This window comes from Lepisosteus oculatus, chromosome 23 (assembly GCF_040954835.1).
Source record: "Lepisosteus oculatus isolate fLepOcu1 chromosome 23, fLepOcu1.hap2, whole genome shotgun sequence".
In the NCBI taxonomy this organism is placed as follows: domain Eukaryota; kingdom Metazoa; phylum Chordata; class Actinopteri; order Semionotiformes; family Lepisosteidae; genus Lepisosteus; species Lepisosteus oculatus.
In genome coordinates, this window is record NC_090718.1 from 5,577,384 (window position 1) to 5,597,026 (window position 19,643).

Genomic DNA, 19,643 nt, shown 5'->3' on the forward strand with positions numbered 1-19,643 from the left:
CAAAACGAATCCTATCTAAAGCTGGATGATACAAGAACAACCGCAGTTATAACACTGTGAATTCTCAGGCACATGCTTATTTTGAAAACCAGTTTCTTGCTGCTAAAGATGAACCTCATGACAAATGAATTCATCTTGCTTGGAAAAAAAAAAACTCCACTTATGCTAAATGTTGTGAGTCCCATGAATAAAAGGAGACCCAGTTTTTCCGCAAACTTTATAAAGTGTCTGTTTGGAAGGCAAGATCATCAAAACATTTGTCGATTTCATTAGGTTTCCCTCCAGCGCTGAGATAAGAGAACAATTTGTCGCCACTGCTGTTGCAGCAAAGCCGTGTCCCAGAAATAGCATCCTGAATGCTTGGAGGTTAATGCATGCTAATGCAAAGTTAATACAAAGTAATAAAAGCTTAAAATATTTAATACATCGAACAGAGACCCGGGTACGCGTCTCTTTATGAGAAAGCAGAGGAAGAAGAACGCTTCCGTTTCTCATTTCTGCTCAGCTGGTGCCTGAGAGCTGGTGGGAGGAGAAGGAACAGCAGATTCGATTTTTCTAGCTTTCCAGAGGGAATCCTGGCCGATCTTCCTGGAAAGCCGCTGCCTTGACCTCTTGTCGACTTTGTAGGCTTTCTTTTCAGACGAGCTCCAGTGCGACTCAAGGCCGAGAGAGTTGTAGCTCGAGCGGCCGGTGACTCGAGGCTGCTCTAGGACAGAACACGCAGGCGAGCTGTGCTGAGCGACGTGGTTCCAGGGGGTTCCTTCCTCTTACTGCCTTCCCTTTTGCTTTCCCTTCCCTGTCTCCCTTCCCTCATCTTTCCAAAAAAAAAACAAGCGCAAAAACACCTCCTCACACCGGGGCACTGACACACTGTCCCCTTCCATCTGTCTTTTCCTACCCAGAATTCCCTAACATCCCGCAACCCGGGGACCGTGTGAGCCCACCGGAGGAGCACAGTTCGGGGGCCGCCATCGGGGGCGCTGTGGGGGGAGTCGTCCTGCTGGGGGTGGCCGCAGCGCTGCTCTTCGTCTTCCTGCGCCGCCGCCCGCGCACCTTCAAAGGCGACTACAGCACCAAGAAGCACGTGTTCGGAAACGGCTACAGCAAAGCCGGGGGGCTGCCCCCTCACCCGCCCTTGCCCAAGAACCTGCAGTACCCCGAGGACTCGGACGACGAGAAGAAACCGGCGCCCGTCGGGGGGCCCGGCGGCTTCGAGGGCAGCGATCGGGATTTCGACCCCGACGCGGAGGACCTGAAGAGGCCGTATTTCACGGTCGACGAAGGCGAGAGCCGCGAGTACGACGAACGGACTCTGGCTTTCCAGTACGACCCCGAACCTGAGATCGCCGACGACATGGTCTCCCAAACTGACGGCTCTGTCATTTCAAAGAAAGAGTGGTACGTGTAGCGGCATGCACCCCAGACGTCGCCCCCTCCCTCCCTACTCACCCCCCTCTACACCTCCCCGTCCCCCACCCCTCTGTCATTCGCCACCCCTCCTTCAGATCCATTCCTTGAGCTCCAGCCCGACAGCACACCCATCAGAACCCATTGAATCAAGCTCACGACGAGAAAGTTCAAACACCGAGATCCGAGAACTTGCAACATCAGCTTGACAACACCTCATCACGTTAGGCTAAAATGCTATTAAAAATCATTCTGCTTAGAAAAACAAGAAAAAGGACTGACGCCAACCGTCATTGACTTTTTTTAGGCCGGAAGGCTGGTTGCTTGTTAATAACTGTATTTTATGTGTGATTTTTTTATATATTCATTTTTTTTTCTTGTTACAGTTTATGTATGAACTACGTAAAAACAGGAAACACGAAAATGAACGTACTCGATATTTTAAGGGTTGTTTTTTTTGCTTTTGAAAGGGGGTGTGTCTTGTGAAAGTTCTACACTGGATATATGATTTTTTATTGTTGTTTTATTGTTATCATTTTTTTAATGTAAATGTATTTGTTTGGGGGATGAGGGTCAATAGTAACATGACATTTCAGAAGCTGCATAAAAGTTATTTTATCGTACGTTTTGAGGGTTGGGAAGATTAAAAAAGAACTGGTCAGAATTTCTGTATTGCAAAGCGAGTCCGGTGGCTGCTGACTTGCTTACTAACAGTGTTGATTTGCTCTTATAAAGATCAGCATTGCATCATTTCTGCAGACATAGTCTTCTACAGCAGCCTCCTGCTCCTTCCCCTCTCCCTAAACAGTGATTGACATGCAGAATCTTCATCTGAGAATGTATTACATTGCTGTCTAGAGCATATGGGGGTCAGGCTTTTAGAAAACCAAGACTCTTTAATCTTAAGAACTCAATTTCCAAAGATATATGAAATGCATCTTTCAAGCTCTGAGTTCCTTCGACCTGGTTTAGCATCACTCTTCATCAGTGTTGTAAACAGCATTTGCGTTGTGGACCTGTACAGTATCTTGTATTATCCTGCTTTGTATCAGTGGAATTTCATATTTAGCACTATAGTGAGGGAGAGGGATATAATATTTTATTAATCTTAACAGGGATGGGGGGGCAACCACATTGGCAAATCCTAAGACGAGGAAAGAGAAAGAAACTGAAGCTGCGAGCTAATATCTGTGAAACTGATTTGAATGGTGTCTTAATTGAACAGGGGTTTGTACTGTTCCGTTGCTCCGTTATCAGTGACATGAAAATGACAGTATTTTTCAATATTGTTTCAGCAGTGATGGACAGTGATCTTCGAAACGGTTTCTTTCCGCAGAGCTTTGTACTTGCAAGAGGGAAAAGCGAATGGCGGAAGGAAGGCGTTCGTTGTTTTTTGGCTTCTCCGGCTTTATAGCAGGAGTGGTCCGGGGGCAAAAACACATTGCTGGAAATGAAGGGACAGTTTCATTAAGACAATGCAAAGCTACTGTATAATTCTTGGATGTGTTTATTTCAAGAAGTCTGGCTTTTTAAGGGTGTGGAAAGAAAGAAAAGACACCTTACACGTGTAAATTATGTATCTGAATGGTGTCCGTTTAATAAAAATCCCACAAGAGAAAGCACAAAACCTGAGACCCCATTCTGTTCCTGAGAACCGTGTAGTCCAGGGTCAGATGTGAATACGTGTCATCAGTCACTGTGGAGCCTTTCTGGAGGATGATGAAGACAGAAAAAAGGCAGAACTCTTTTGGTGGCTAGGCTATCCCACGCAAAAAATATTTCATAAACGAACTGATAATGCCTGAATTATGTGGGGGAGCAGGGAAGATATCGTATTTTTTTTTCCTGGCTTGCCCGCTGCAGTGGCTCGGAGAAGAAAGACACAGGGCTGCCCTGTGGCTGTGTCCGTGGCAGGAGAAAGGACTGGGAGCTCTCCTGGGCCTGTGATGGCGGCTTTCCGCAGTGCCTTGTTCCACTCCCAGAGGACCTGAAGACAGGCAGCGGAGTTTCTCATTAAAAACGAACAAGAAGTGCAACAGGAAATCAAATGAGCAGAGAGAGAGAAAAAAAAAACCTTAATGAAAGGCTGGTGAAATCTGCCTGACTGGAAAAAAAACAGCTTTTATCAGCTTTTTTTTTTAAAGAGCGGAGTGGTTGGTCTCCATTCGTGGCGCAGGCTGAACCGGGAGAGCACTTGTCAGTATTTGAGAGGGAGCTGGATTCTGCGTTGTGGGGTGTGCAGGCGCTGCTTGTGAAAGAGATAAGATTCAGTGACAAAGACTGGTGCTATCAGTCTAAGGCCTGGCAAGATTTCCCATCACAGCTGCCACTGCGAGGAGCAGAGCCACACTGCTCAAAACCATGATTCCACACACCGGAGTTAGTGCTATCAGCTTAAAAGAAAATAAGAACATGGAGAGTTCTGTGTTTTTTTATTTCTGTTGACCCTCTGTTGGTGAATACTGTACAGGAAAAATATATGCACGATCATTTCTTATAGAGAAAAGTCAGCTGTTGTCTCCAAGTATCTATAGAAATAACTTTTTCTGTACATTGCATATTCTATACAAATATATGTGTACAAGTTACAGTTTCTGCATTGACTTCTACTCATGTACGATGTTAACAATAGAAACCCTTCATTTTTATAGGGCAACTAACTGATACACATTCACTGACAGAACAAGCAGGAGCTAAGCAGAGTTGGCAAAATAGGCACCTACAGTACATAGAATACATGTTCATTGCAAATTGTTATTATGACCGCTGTCTGATGTTTCAGAGTTTTCAAAATTGCCCACGTTAAGGATGGGCTAGAAAGAAGTCTACTGTATATAGAATGTCTCATCCAGAGTGTCAGCCAATAGGAACTATGATGGTGAACATGAATGCATTCAATTTACTTACCATAGAGGTCGTGGCAACAATGTTTTAAAATCAAGACCATTGCAGCACCTTCAATGGAACAGAGGCTCTAACATTTTTTTAATTTCGAACTTTAATCCAAGAATTTGTTACCACTTGTCTAAATTCTCACGCGAAGGAACTGGCCCAACAACTGGTGCTGTGGCTGGGTATGTTATACCACAGACACGAAGCGAAACTGAAGTGAAGAACAGTAATTGAATCTGACTGGCAATTTAGCCTTGGAGGTGTAGCTCTAGAACAGTTTGTGGCTGATGTTCAGGGTTTTTCAGTTTCAACCCAGAAGCCCAGAAGTCTATCACAGGGCTAGTGGGAACTCAAATGGCTACATCATGTGAGCAGATTGAGCTCTGCAGTCCAGACTGTGAGCTTGAGCCAGGATCACATTGCAAACCAATTCCCCCAAACAGCAGTGCTCAGTCAGTTTAGTGCCCTCTAGTGTAGGCATGGGATTAGCTGGCCAGTGCTCTCTCATATCTCATAACAGATTTTCTGAGCACCTAAAGTACATGTTTCGAGCTCATGTAAGCAAGAGATGTGCCTCCTCACCAACAAGTCTCCAGGAGACATGTCAGCTCTTCCCCCGTTCTTCCTGTCCAGTCCAGGAGTCGTTTGCCATGAACAGAAACACAAAGAAACAATTAGCAGGTCCAAATTGGGCAGGTATGACCTGCAAAGTACCGAACATCGTGGAAAACAAGTGTGAGGTGGAGAGTTCCCTTGACAGCTCTGGATCTTGAATAAGCTGGAGTGGCTGTAGGAATGCCTGGGAAAGCAATACTGTACTTTCCTTTAGTTTTCTAAGTCCCTTTTTAAATATACAACAATGAACACAGTCATTTTCAGAGCTCCCCCCCACCCAGAGAACAATTTGCTCATGATTTTCAGATAGCTATTACAAAAGCTGCAAAATGGAAATCTATCTTATATAATGGTCTTCATTTTTCCTGTGGGCAAACTGCTCACTTCATAATAAGCAAATTAGATGGGCAATTTGCCCACAGTTTCCCCACTTTACAGGGAAAATTGGGCTCAGCGAAGATATGGAAGGCAAAGTCAGATTTAATCAAACTCTCATTATGTCAAAAGGACCCAGAAGGGTGATTTTTAGAGAATATTTTCAGTTATAAATTGAAATGCTTTGTCTCTGTAGACCAAAGTCAGAAAGTTTACTCTTTAAGAAAAGTATGGCAAACGTTTGTGTTTTCAGTGGTAAGCAAAGCAGTGCCATCACTTCAGCGGGACATCGTTGCTTCGTGTGTAACGATAAGAGTGAAGAGAGTACAGTGCCTTGAAAAAGTATTCACTCCTACCATTTTGTTAAGTTCCAAATTAGCTATTCACATTTTCAAAGTGACTATTTTGGACTTTTTATTTCCGGAAACTTTTCACGGTACCCATGGTGAGACAGGGGAGATAGAGCCCATCTTGGCCAGGAGCAGGTGCAAGGCAGGGTGCACTGTGAAAGGACACCAGTCCATCCCAGGGCGCACACACACAATTAACCAATTAACCAGTAAACCAATAAACCCTGCAGTCTGTCTTTGAAACTGTGGGAAGCCCACATGAACACTGAGAGAACATGCAAACTCCACACAGACAGCACCCCTGGGCCCCAACACTGCAAGGCAGCAATGCTACTGTAATTATTGCTATTGCTAACTAACTGGATCCAGCAACTGTCTTAGTTAAATCCTTATTCTATTTTTTATATAAACATTTTTTATAGATTCGTTATCTCATTCATTGTTGCAGCCATAGGCTTTCTGGTTTAGTTTTTTAAAAATTATTTTCTGCTCTATAGGTGTGTGGGTTGCCGTTGTGGGTGGAAAAGAGAGGGAGGGGGTCAGGGGGTGGGGGTGGGTTCCTTTGTTCTGCATTTTGTTAACCGTGATTTTGAGTTTGTTGAGCATTGTTTACAAAAATAAATAAAAATATATGTATATAAAAACCTGAAAGCTCAAACTGGACACATTTATGTAAATATGTGTATGTGCATTTGTTCATATTAATTCAATATAAAATTGCAGAGAACCATCCAGAAATAAAATATGTCGATTATGTCCTGTAAGTATTCACACCCCTGAGTCAGTACTTGCTGGAAGCACCTTTGAAAGCAATTGCACCTCGGAGTCCTTTTAGCTAAGCCTCTGTGAACTGTAAACACTGAGGTGGGCCAGACTTCCCCAGGCTCTGCCGAGTCGGGTGGAGATTGTTAATGGACAGCAATTTTCAAGTCCTGCCGCGGATTTTCTGTCTGATTTTAGTCAGGGCCTTGACTGAGCCACTCTGGCCTTGTCCTTCCGATCGCTGTTCCGTGGAAAGGTTGGTTTCTGTCCCAGGTTTAGGTCTTCAGAAGACTGAAGCGAGTTTTCCTCCGGGATTTGCCAGTACTTTGCTCCGTCGAGTTGCCCCTCAACATTGGCAAGCTTCACAGTCCCTGCTGACGAGAAGCAGCCCCTTCATCATGCTGCCACCACTGTGCTCGAGAGCAGGGAGCTGCTGTCTGGGTGATGAGCTGTGTTGCTTTCGCACCAGATGGTAACCAAAAAGTTCCAATTTTCTCATGTCTGACCACAATGCATTTTGCTGCATGTTTGCAGTATCGCTTAACTGCTTTGCTACAAACTCCATGCAGGATCTGAGGGGTTTATTCTGTTACTCTGCCATACAGGCCAGTTTTGTGGAGTAACAGGGGTTTCATTTTCTCTGGTCTCAGCCCACTGAGCTCTCAAAGTGACTGTCACCTTGTAGCCCCCCTGGCCTTCCTCCATGCCTGGCTGCTCAGTTAAGAGGGATAACTCGATCTAGGCCTCCTCCTTCTGAATTTGGTGGACGTCCATTCAGCGTCTTTGAATATTTCTTTCCGTTCCCTGATCTGAACTCGACTAACTTTATCCCTGAATTATTTTGAAAGCTTCCTAGTCACCAGGGTTTAGTCTTTGTTTGACAGAGGGAACGTACAGAAACCGTTGCATTTATTCTGAAACTTTGTGATTCATTATTACCGGCCACAGAGGCCATTCAACTAATCGTTGCTTCTGTCACTTTGTGCAATCTGTGCTAACGCAGGTCTTCCATGGGAAAGCTGCTGCATACGTACTGTCTGCATCAAGATATTTTAGTTTTTGAGTTTTCTTTTTCTGTTGGTATTTAACTTCTTTCACCCATAAAGGTTTTCAGTTTGAGCATTCTAGCTTGGATTAAAAATATTTACCTTAAAAACAGGACCACTTTGGAAAGCGGTGAATACTTTTTGCAACGGACTGTATGTTACCAGTTCAAAACCCCCTAAACATCTATGTATTGTGACTGTGTACAAAAAGTTCATCTTGTAAGTTTTACTTCTGTTTTTGAATAGCGGTTTTGTCTTTTAAAATTCCTAACCAATATTCAGTAGCATCTGGCTTCATTAACTGCATTACCAAGTTCTGGCTTCAGAGCTTAACGTTCCAGTGTAAATAATGTATATACTGAATAAAGTACCCGAGATATCCTTTTTTGTCTAGATTTACTGTGGCTGTATAGACTACCTGAATGCTGATAAATAATCAGAAACGCCAATGGGCTTTTAGATCATTCCCCTCTCCTGTGTGTAGAGTGTAGAGTATATCTGTTCTATATCTGAGTAGATATGGGCAATTCCTTTTATGAAATTGTATATAAAAATATATACGCAGGACACAGAAAGTAATATTTAGGTAAATCTCTGAATGTATAGGTGATGTGGGATGCCACATATTCAGAAATTCAGTATTGTAAATAGTGCCCAAAGATGGGAAAACAATTTATTGTTTTTTTTTTTTAATTTCAACTCATTAAAGGTTTTCTTAAACCACCAACGTATTTTTGATGCCATTTACTGGATACTAAACTGATTTTGAGTGTCTGTGCTGACCTAGGTGCTAGGTAATGTGTTCCTTCACACATAAGGAACTTTCTGATAACTAGTACGCTTGCTGTTAATAAACCGGAGAAGCAACATAATGTCTGTCTCTAATATGAAAGCAACACAATTGAGTAAAATTCATTTCTAGTATTTATGGAAAAAGCTGGTTGCAGGTATATTTAATTAATTAATTAAATGTTTTTAAGAAGATGGGAGTGTCTGAATTGATACCTAGAATTTATTAAACCAAAGTGTTTTTTTAACCTTTTGATGGATGAATATTAGTAGTTCTTATGTATACAGTTGAATGATTCCTCTCTTTAAGGGGTCTGGTTAAAATAAATGATACATTAAAGGTCTTGCAGCTTCTAGAATGCAATGAGCACAGTCAAACTAAAACTATTATTTAATTGGTCTTGCTGTATGTGTCGGTGGATTGTTGGAATTGGAAATGGTTGAAAAATCAGTATTTTCTTCAAGCAGAGGATGCAGTCCCACTTATCCTTCACTGTCACCCAGGATGGTCCAGTCCTCATCCCAGAGAGTTCTGATCAACAGGCTTTATACAGGTAACCATGAAATTATCAAGTTCTAAATACCTAGGACAGCTTAACTGCAATCAATTGAGCAGGTTATGTGTTAAATTAAGTAATTTAGAGATCATTTGGAACAAAAATCAGTATAGCCTTCAAGCCCTCAAGGCTCTGAGATCCTTTAATTAAACAAATTACTTGTGTAATTGATCAGTAACTTTCAAGTGTTCCTTATTTAAAAAAATAATAAACAGGTGATTTAGGTTGACTAAGTGAATTGAGACCCCTTAGGGACACTCCAAGGGTTGGAGAGCTTGTTGTAGGCCTATACCTGGTGAGATGGCTTAGTGTATTTTATTTTATTCTCTGTACTGTCCTTAAAAAGTTGGTAACAGTGTTGTTTAATCCTATCTTAGTTGACCTGTGAAAGAATACAAAAGACAGGAATGATTGATACGTGCTGCATGAAACCAAGTTATTTCTTTCAGTTTCTCAGCAGCCTGGTGACAGAGTTATCAAAACAGATAGCACCATATCTTGTGGAAGAGGCCAAAACAGTTGAAAGTTTTTTTTTGACACAGCAAGATACAAATTGTGGCCTTGTGCATGGACATCTGTAACACGTTCATTACAACACAGACCAGAGCTCCAGAACAGCTGTTTCTATCAATCAAAGAAGGAGCACTTTGTTCTTGTATTTCCCTTTGTTCGGTCTTGAGCAAATGAAATGATAAAGGTTTGGGATTCAGAGGAAATGCTTTTCATAAGGGAGAACCTGAGTGTTTCACATTGTAAATAATTTGTTTCAAAGTATGGTGAGATATGCTCCACTGTAGGAGCGAGCAGTCTTTTTTATTCTATGAATGGTTACTGTAGTTGTTATTGGAAGGTTTGTGGAAGTGGTGTTTGTAGTCTTCTCTTAGGAAGACAAAGTCAGGCCTTTTGCTGTCATTTGGATTTATTTAATAAAGCTTCGATTTTCAGCTATAGTACATAATAGATCCGTCGTGTCAATTAAGACACGATATACCCAGTAGTTACTATGTTTTATACTACTGTATGTACTATTTTGAGTGCACATAAATAACAGTTTCACATTGGGTTGTGAGAAATGAACTAAACCATGTGCAAATGTATTCTCCTTTTTAGTTTAATTAACATGAAACTTTAACATGGGATGGAGGCTGTGATGGGAGCTTCCAGTAGCACAGACTTCAATTTTTTAAATCAGATTCTCATCAACACTCGAGAAAAATGAAAAAGTGTTATTGTTGAATTTTGTAAACCGTTTTATAAATCTTATTCCCTGCATATAAAATAACCATTTATATGGAGGGGATGAGATTTACAAAAGGGTTTACCAGAGGGATTCCCAGAGGCATTGTAATCTACACTCACAAACCTCTGAAACGTTTTGCACAGGAAGTGTCTTCTGTCTTGTTATTGTACCTTGTTTTCAATGTCAAGCCAAAACTGTGCAAAGAGAGACATAGTCCAAGGACTTGGAGGCGATGTTGACTGAGTCACATTATATCATAATTTGAAAGAATTTGTACAGTTTGTTCCTCAGAGAACAGAGGTTCGACGTGCATATCTTGAAATGTTCAGCATTTGTACATTATGCTGTTTATTCTCACATAATATGAAATGCCTATGTATTCGTGTTAGATCCTTCATGTCAGAAAATAGTTATTAAATAACTGATTTTTTTTTCTGTTGGTTCCTATGGCTAAAAAGAGTACAGTATATACCATAAAAGACTTTCTCACTTTTTTCACTTTGAATTGACATTTTCAATCTGGACCTTGTTGAGTGAACAGCAAACTTTTTGAAAGGGAATATTAGAAGACGTTCTAAAAACGTTTTTTTTTTTCATTTTACATTGCTGTTTTTTTCTGAAATCCAGTACAGTTCCTACATTTATAGCGAAAGCAGTTTCTTTGAAAGACAAGATAAACAGAGCAGCCAAAGCACGCCAATGAAATAGGCAGATGTTGTCTAACGGTGCGGAAAACAAATTTGCTCTCGGCAGTTTTTTTTTTAAGCTTACAAAATGATCGTTGGTGAGAAACACGTCTGACAAATGCGGTTTGTAAACAGAAGTTTGGGAGGAGGTCAGATTAAGCGCTTTGAGAAGCCACCTTTAAAGGCACTATATAAAATAAAGTTTATTATTATTATTATTTTAAACTTGTGCATAAATATCTCGTCTCCTGAGCGCCCACCGCGCGTCTTTCTTCCCACTCGCTGTTTGCTCTTGAGAGACAGACCCTGCCCTCCACATCTTCCTCTCTGATGTTTCGCCCTGTCGTTCCTGACAGTCCCTGCTCCATTCGGCGCCAGTGCTGGGCTCCGACCCATGTCCTTGCTCCCACCGGCTCCTGCCCAGCTGGGCCGAGTGATCCGACCCTCATTCAGGGGGAGTCCCCTCTCGCCCCACCTTCGAGACGCCGTTTGCTTTTCCCTGCTCTGCCGACTCACCTGCCTGGAGCTCCAGAGCTCCCTGTGGTCTTTTCCTTCTCAGCCATCCCCTCCTTCATCCGCCCCATTTCCTGCCCTGCTGCAAAGAAACCCTCAGCTGCTTATGATCCAATCCTTGACTTAACAAGTAGAGAGACTTGAGAGCAAACTCCCGTTGGTAATGACATCCTGGAGCAGCGGAACTGGAGAGGTGATTACTCTTCTCCAGGGCGCGGCAGCAGCATCATATCGGGTTCACAACGGTGTCCTGCCTGGGATATGAACCTGCAAACCCTCCACTCCTCTGGCCCTAGCCTATCTCTTCCCCTGCCCCACTCCTCACTTCCTGCTGGCCAAGCAGGAGACCCCCCCCCCCGTAGGCGACGCCCCCTCACCATGTGGGTGCAAAAGAGCTGCATCAACCTGCTCTGCCTCGACCCTGGGCTCAGCCAGCCGGGTTTCTCCACCACCTAAATTATGCTCATCTCTATACACTTTGTTGTCTTGTCATCTTAGTGAGAATTTGACCAAACTACTGTCCCTCCCCAGCACTAAGCTTAGTTTTGAGGGTGAAGCAGAATGTTTTGCCCCTTTTGGAACATTTTCCGTGCTCATCACGCATAGAAATGGAGTGTTTGGAAGGTGTTGGAGCTAGAGGGTATATACACCTCTTTACAAAACAGTACATTAAAGAGACTAGACTCATACCGTATATTAAATGTATATAAAATGGGATCTTCAGCTGGTCACGTCATGTTGCAATCGCTGAAATGCAGACAAGGTTCTGCCTTATTTCAACCAAAGAGAGATAAAGAGACAACAGGTATAAAAGCCAGTAAAAAAAGGGTCTCAAGGTGAAAGGTTAGAACATACAATCAGCGCTTAAAGGACAACAAAGTCATCAGCAAACTATGCACAACTGATAAATGTGCTTTGCATCTGCATTTTAAGACAGCCTTGAGTGCGTTTGTACTGTTAACAGAGATAATATTACAGCAGCAGGAGAGGCCAACTGTTCAATCGGATTTCATGCAACTTCTCAGAAACTGGGCAAACACGATCCGAGCCATTCAGGTTTAAATCTTATCGCTTCACATTCGGCCCACCTCGGGTTTTATCTGCAAGAACAAATGAGCCATGAAACTTTTGTTCTTTCTGTTTTGACACAATGGATCTTAAAAAACAAATTGTTTTTCTCAAGAATTTTCTTCCCATTTAGCAACAGTTTTGGAAGTTTTTTTTTACTTCTTTGATATTTAGTGCTCTGAAACAAAACTCTCCAGTGATCAAAGAAGTCCGCAAAAGCAGGCTTTTTTTTTGCATTAACAAATCTCACTGAAAACGAAAAGCCTGTTTGAGACCATGTTTAAATCCTCAAATAAATATGTGGGTTTGGAGCCAGCTTTTTATATTCCTTTGTGCTTTTTACAAGTTTTTAGTCACTCAGGCATTTCTTCCAGTCTCTTTTATGTACCCATAATAATAGACAGCAGAACTGCCCGAGAAAAATATCAACAAGTAATTTTTTAAGACACACAAATATCATATCAAGTTCACAACTGTTACTGCTTTAATATAATTTTTTCCAGGGCATAAAAGCACAATGGGATTTTAAGCATCTAGCGTACAAAAGTATAGTTTTTTTTGTGTATATGGAGGGATTTGGATAGAAGGCTGTTGAGCAACAAATGGATATTATCCTGAAGGTCAGAGCTATTGAATCTTAAAAACTCTTGTTAAGTGCATTTGACATTTTGGTGTCAAACAGAGATGGAAAACTGAGTGAACCTTTTAGATATTCTTCTGCAGGTGAAATTATCGTTGTGTTTTCACACTCATGTGGTTTTGTCCTACTTGTGCAATAATTCTCACAAACGATCACTCTGTGCTTGACCTCTCTGGGCCACAGAAGAACCTGCTAGTGAGCGAGCTGTTAGAAACATGCTGCATCGTGGTCAAGTGTAGTAAAGCACTCTGAACGTAAGAAAAGCATCGCCAAAATACCATGATCAATTCACTTTGGCAAAAATGAATTGCAGAAGTGTTTTATCTCTACTGTTACCAGCTTATGGTCAGCGCTGAGCAGTGGTTAGGGCTCTGAACTTGCAACCGGAAGGTTGTGTGTCTACAGTGGACACGGCATGTGTACCCTTGGGCAAGATACTGTAGCGCTTCCAGTCTGCCCACCTATCCAAGTCAGTACCAGCAGTCTGGGGGAGGACATAACTTTGTGATGGACTAGCATGCCATTCACATATACTCAACCTGCTTAACGCTTCGGAAAACGAGATCAGCATCAGACTCATGGGCTTGAATATAGACTAGCATCCATTCTGAAACCAACCAGAATGAAAACAAAGGAATTCAACTTTTGCCAATTTTTAAAGTCTCAGGTACTGAAATTTCCCCCACCCAAAGATGTTCTTTAAGTCGTTTTTAAGTTGACATTTCTCTTTGATCCCTGTCTCTTGACTCACATCTGGATGTGAAGGGAGTGCTTGACTGCAACTATTTGTTTGGCTGCTATTGAAAATTGTTCTCTTTATAGATTTTTTTTTACATTTGATTAGAGGCATAGTAGAAACCCATTTGAAAAATCCATCAAAAACAGAAGAAGATGGTCAAGGCTTGTGCAATTTTCCATATGGGTCTCAGACACAAAAGACTCACGACCGAGTATTGTTGCTTTTTTAAGCACCAGAGTGGCGTGTGATTATAGAGGGTTAGCAGTGTGTCATTATGAAGCCTAATTAAGGATATGCTGTACCAGCTCCAGTGATAAAGAGTGCCATAAGGCAACAGCGAAATGGAAAATGAGGTTGTTGCCAATAACTTTCGCCTGTTAGACTAACAGATTAGCTGTGCAAAATAAATTTTAGTAGCACACGCTTGCCTTTCTGAAGAAATGATGATAACATTGAAAATCGGTGTAATAATTGTGATTTTTTTTAAATGTGCCTGTGTGTATATACAGTATACATGTACTGTATGTATACGCATATAAATGCATTTTGTAACCTGTACTGTATTTTTGTTTAATTATTGTTTTTATATCTTATGATTTATTATGTTTTATTTCATTTTCAGTGTAAGTTGTTTCTTATTAAGATGTCCGATTGACTACATTTGTACTCATCCCCCCTGTTTGTGTTTTTTTTTCCTCTGTGCTTGGTACGATGGGAAAAGAACCCGCTGTTACTGTAAAAAACTAAATTACAATTGTGGTGAAGTCTGTGAAGACTAATGTGTATTAAATGCTCATTTTTTAAATAAATGCAAGAAATGGACTGCGCGGGCTGTTGGTCTCCTTTTGTCTGGGTCGTTCATCATACTACAACGAGAAGAGAAATACACACGAACATTCACGCAGGAACACAGGAAAAAGCAGCCGTTCATTTTCCTCCCCTTGTGTGTGTTTTCCCCCTTGTGGCTTCGCATCTCTGGGCATTTCTTGCCACTTTTTTTTTTGTTCTATGAAGCTTTTGAATGGGCAATTTGTTAACTTGGCTCAGTGCTTGAATCGTCACAGGGGAGAACGAGGAGTTTGCTTCCCTCTGAATCTCGTCTGTGGGGCCAAGCTCCATTGCGCCCTGAAGCAGAATCTGTGAAATGACTCTCATTGACAACTCTGAGAGCTCCCAGCGACGCAGGTACGCGGGAGGGCGGTGAGTCACCTGTGCTCCACTGCTCCAGCGCAGACAGCGCGTGAGCGAATGTGCATCACTGCCTCAGGAATCCTGCTCACAGCTGGCTAATGACAGGGCTGAGGGCCGAGGTACAGGGTCAAATCTGCTGCTGCAGACAAAAACATACGGGCAATTAAAATGTTTGTTTGTTTATCAGATTTTTTTTTCCTTGTCTGAGTTTACCAGCTCTGTGCTTTTTTCTAACTCATTGTTCAGTAGGGTTGTGAGAGGCATTGCTATTTCAACCTAATAGTAAAGCAACGGGAAAAAATAAGAATATGGTATAATTTCAGAAAAGTAAAATGATCCAGCGCTTTCTGAAATACATTTTGATTACAGCCTGCTGTGTTCCTCTAGATGTGTATCTGTCTCCACATGTGTGTTTCCATCTCATGGACCAAAGGCACCATTCTTGGTGCAGGTTGATGGGCCTCCCAGACGTGTCCGACAGTGAATGCTCATGTGTGTGTGCCCTGTACTAGACTGGCATCCCTGTACTGGCAACACTGTACTTCAGCAGTTTCCCCTCTTGCTCAGCAAGAGCTCCCTCCACGTTTGCTGCAGTGTGCTAAACATTTGGGGTGAATGGCAAGATAGTGTGAGAAAGCATCGCTTGACGCAAGCGAAAGTAACACTGCCCATCTTGACATGACACAACTCTGCCAGCTTTGCTGGGTCGGGCCTCAGTCCAGAACCCAACCCAGGGCCCACTTGCCCAGTGTTTAAAATACTTAACAAACCTAACAAAAGTCAAGGCTGTCAAGAGTGTGCATTGATTCTTTGTGAAATAAGGATGGTGCTTAGCAGCATGCATGCAAAACAGGAGTCAAGTGTAATATAGAAAGCTGCAGCTGCAGGGTGTACTGCAGCTGTTAACTTCTTGGTCCCATGACTCCAAAACCCTGAAGTGGGCAGGAATATTCACTGCATGTCCAATCCATCCTGTCGCCTTGCAGGTCAGGACAGCACAGCTGCCACATTGGAGAATGGCCATCACGCTCCAAGTGTAATAAAGAGGGCTACTTGATCTGATTCAATTTAATTCCCCTTCAGAAAGTAATTGGGAGCAGTATGAACCTTTCAAAGGTGTTACATGACATCATTGGACCATGTCACTGCCCTGTAGCTAGACGAGACAAGGAGAGAGGCAGGTCAACTGGGACAGCAATGAACTCACTCTGAGCTATTTAACACTGATTCTGCTCTAATCTAAGAGCTGCGCCGTGTGCTTCCCCTTCTGCTGATTTCCCAAGAGAGACAGCTCCCACATCAGAGTCAACACTGCAGTGATTTGGTTTTGCTCAACAACTGCCGTCTTCCAACATGCTTACATATACTGTATAAAAGAGTTTTGTTTAATTCCTGTCTAGTCTCTAATGATGTTTTATTGGGTCATTACACCTCAGACCATACCTTCATGTTATAAGCACAGAATTTCTTAGTCATTTAATCTGAGACCCTGTCTTATTGGCACAGCTAGGTCAGACCTAATTGCCGACAGAGATATTATTCCATAGCTCTCAAGATTAGGCATTTTACTGTTTTGCATTTTCCATTTGTACCCAACTGATGTGCAATGGCCAATAGTTTCTTTAGATTCTGGTCCGTAGCACTGACTTCTGTTCTTCACAGAGAGGATGAGGAAGGGCAGAATTGTTCATCAAGCTGCATTATACCTGGCAGGCGAATTGAGGCCTCTGGGAGGAAGGTACATTACATCACAGTCTGACTTAGGAAGCCTGAGAAATCCCAGAAGCCACTAGTTTACCCACTGTTGACAGACCTCTGGCAAAGTAATAATAATAATAATAATAAATAAATTATTGCTTACACTTATATAGCACTTTTCTGGAAACTCCACTCAAAGCGCTTTATAGGTAATGGGGTCTCCCCTCCACCACCACCAATGTGCAGCATCCACCTGGATGATGGACTCAACCTGTGTACTGCCAGTCAGTAATCACTCCTTAAGTGAGGGTCTTTATTGTTTGAGCCATTCTAAGTGACTAAGCTCTTTATAAAAAACAGAAAACTAATCACCCATATATTTAATCAATCAGCTCATCTTCACCTGCTCGAAATATTTTATTTTTGCATTCTAAAGGACAAGATCCTTGGATCAATAAACTAATAGCAATGACATAGGGCAAAAGTCCTTTTTTGTTTTGAATGCCTTGTGTTCTGTTCTTACAGTTTGTGCTGGGCCATGTTGTGCTTGTGCTGCATGCTGGCTACAATATAGCCAACAAATAACTTGTTATATTAGTTTATTAAATTGGTGTCGACAGAAGTGAACTCAAAGAAGAGCTCATCCCACATGTTTCTGAGTCTAACTTTGAGTAAAATGTGAAAAACTTTTGATCCACTTCTCTCCCCCCACCCCCTGACATTCAGCTAAATTAGTTTGTTCTTAAGAGCAGGGCCATGATAAACATTAAAAGAGCAGAGACTGAACTAACTTCAATTATTTTCCTTTCTTTGAACATTCCCTTCAGATCAGGCAGGGCTAATAATCAGTGGGTAGCGCTAACCTGGAGAATACTGCCGGGGGGCAACTGGTACTGCTTATTTTGCATCTTGTTTTGCCTAATCATGGGAATCGGTAAACATTCTTCTGCTGCTTCTGAAGGCTGGTCGGCATAAGATTCAGTAATTAAGTAGGGAACCATCCAGCGTGCTCAGTGTTACCTGAAAGCTGAAGCTGAAATGTAACTAATCCATAAATAAAGCATAAGCATTCTGCATGATGCTCATTTCAAGGATTTGATACTATCTTAATTGGAAAGAGAGAATTGTAGAAATAATACTAATCATTTGAGGATCACATGCCCAAAAAGGGTGTCTTAAAGAGTAAAAGGGTGACATTCGAAGATCTATTTCCCTGTGTTTGTGCATTTCCATGTTCTCAATAGAAATATTTATGGAAGTTTCTAGAAGGTTTTAAGGTTTGGATATAATATTTCACAGAGGGTACATGCTGCAGTAATGAGCTGAAATAAAGGCACATGTTTGTGTTTTGCTCCTTGACACTGCTTCTCTTTGCTGCTCTTTCAAATGTGAAGGCTATTTATTTTCTATCAAGGTTCTTTATTATTTTTTTATTTACTTTTGGAGAAGGTTAGACTTCTGCTGAGTGTTTTACTGAGACAACAATTTCGAAAAACGTGTTGCATTTATGAACTGCAATTTTCAAGCAAAGCAACAGAGTCAAAGTTTACAGCACAAGTGCTTGTAGTGAATATTAGGGCATGAAGCCACTGGCTTGGAACTGGCTGTAGGAGTGTAATTGATTCTTGTTCAGGTGATTACTCAGGGCTCTCAATTCACTGAGCTGATCCTTAGGCAAATTTGATCTCCCCCTCCCCAACTCCCCGAGAAGGAAGGGGCTATGATTGGACACTACTGATACAGAAACACATGCAAGCCATTGCCAGCTTATTCATGGGTGAGTTAGCACAAAAGTGGTCTTTACTCCATAGAAAAGGGATTGCATTATCTCTGACTAAAAGCCCCAGAGAAACAATGGGTTTTCCTCAAGAATTCTAAAACCCGCTCTTGACTGCCAGCATAGGTAAACAATGCACAGAGATTCAAGAATAAGATCTGGAGATCAGATTGCAGGATAGTTTCCGGCCAAAGGTTTGCTTCTTTCCAATCGAAGTGTTTTGAGTAAAGATGAACTTGGGCGTGTGTTTTGTGTATGTTTGTGCATTTTATATTTGTTTTGCCTGGTTTTGTTACTGGATCAAATGTGCTTTTCTTTGTATGTTTTGAGTACCCAGGCTCCAGGGTTTTGTTAAAGCAAACAGAAGTTGGAAAACGCCCTGGTTTTCTCCCAGTTCTATCTTGCCATGATGTGGCACTTATTCTTTGTCATGGAAATTCCTTTTGTGTTTTTTCTGGGTTTTGGTTCCTTTGTAACTTTACTGCTGCAATTTTCACCTAATCAGTTCTAATATCAGCCTGACACCTTAGCTAGTCAAATTCTTGACTTATTGTGAAGGGTAAACTGCAAAACCCGCTAGTTCATCCCACTAACAGCATCACCAAGTTGTACTTACACGTTCACGGATGTGTGAAACTGTGAAACTGTGATGGTCCAGTGAGCCTGAGAGAGAGACCCTAGCTCTATTGTAGTCCATCCACCCATGTCCTGATAGCTTCTTCCAAGTCAGGGTCTCAGGATAGTGCTATCAGGTATGGAATGAGGTGCCTTCTTGTACAGTTAGACCTATGGTTAAGCGGGTTTTCTCTGGGTGCTCCCTGTTTCCCCGTACTTTTCACAATCACACTAACTGGTGCTTCCTTATTGTCTTACTGATACTTGTGTGTACAGTGCGATGGATGCATCCCATGCAGGGTGATGCTTTTCCTTGCACTCTTTGTTCCCTGGATAGACTCTGGGTTGTCAGGGCCATTGCCAGCAAAAAAAGCCTTCTGACAAAGAGGGATGCATGGAAGATGTACCTGTGTCCTGCAGACTGGTAAACCAGTACTGCAGCAGGTAACTAAATTGGTTCTTTATAATTACGTTTTGCAGTAGCAACATTATTTGCAAGTCACCTTGGATGAATGTGTCATTTACGTGAATAATAAAAGTAAAAATAATGTGGCAGGGTGGCAAGATATTAAAATTGTTCGAATAGTTTTTTTTCTTATCTTTAAATACTTCTGGGTTGATTAACGTCATGTAATTTCGAGCTATAATTCAAGAACAGCTAATCATAAAAAAACGCATTTCAG

At 41.8% G+C, this 19,643-nt stretch overlaps 1 protein-coding gene across 6 annotated transcripts in view; it reads left to right on the forward strand.

The window, feature by feature from the left end:
• Nucleotides 1-19,643, forward strand: part of nectin1b (nectin cell adhesion molecule 1b) — a 188,885-nt gene that overhangs the window by 93,735 nt on the left and 75,507 nt on the right. The window contains exon 6 of one of the 6 annotated variants that reach the window (XM_015337745.2): nucleotides 903-14,506. The exons of the other annotated variants lie outside the window; for them this stretch is intronic. Coding sequence (XP_015193231.2) covers nucleotides 903-1,408 — 506 coding nt within the window. The 3' untranslated portion in view covers nucleotides 1,409-14,506. Of the gene's footprint in view, nucleotides 1-902; nucleotides 14,507-19,643 lie in introns of those variants that run through there. 6 annotated transcript variants of the gene reach the window in all.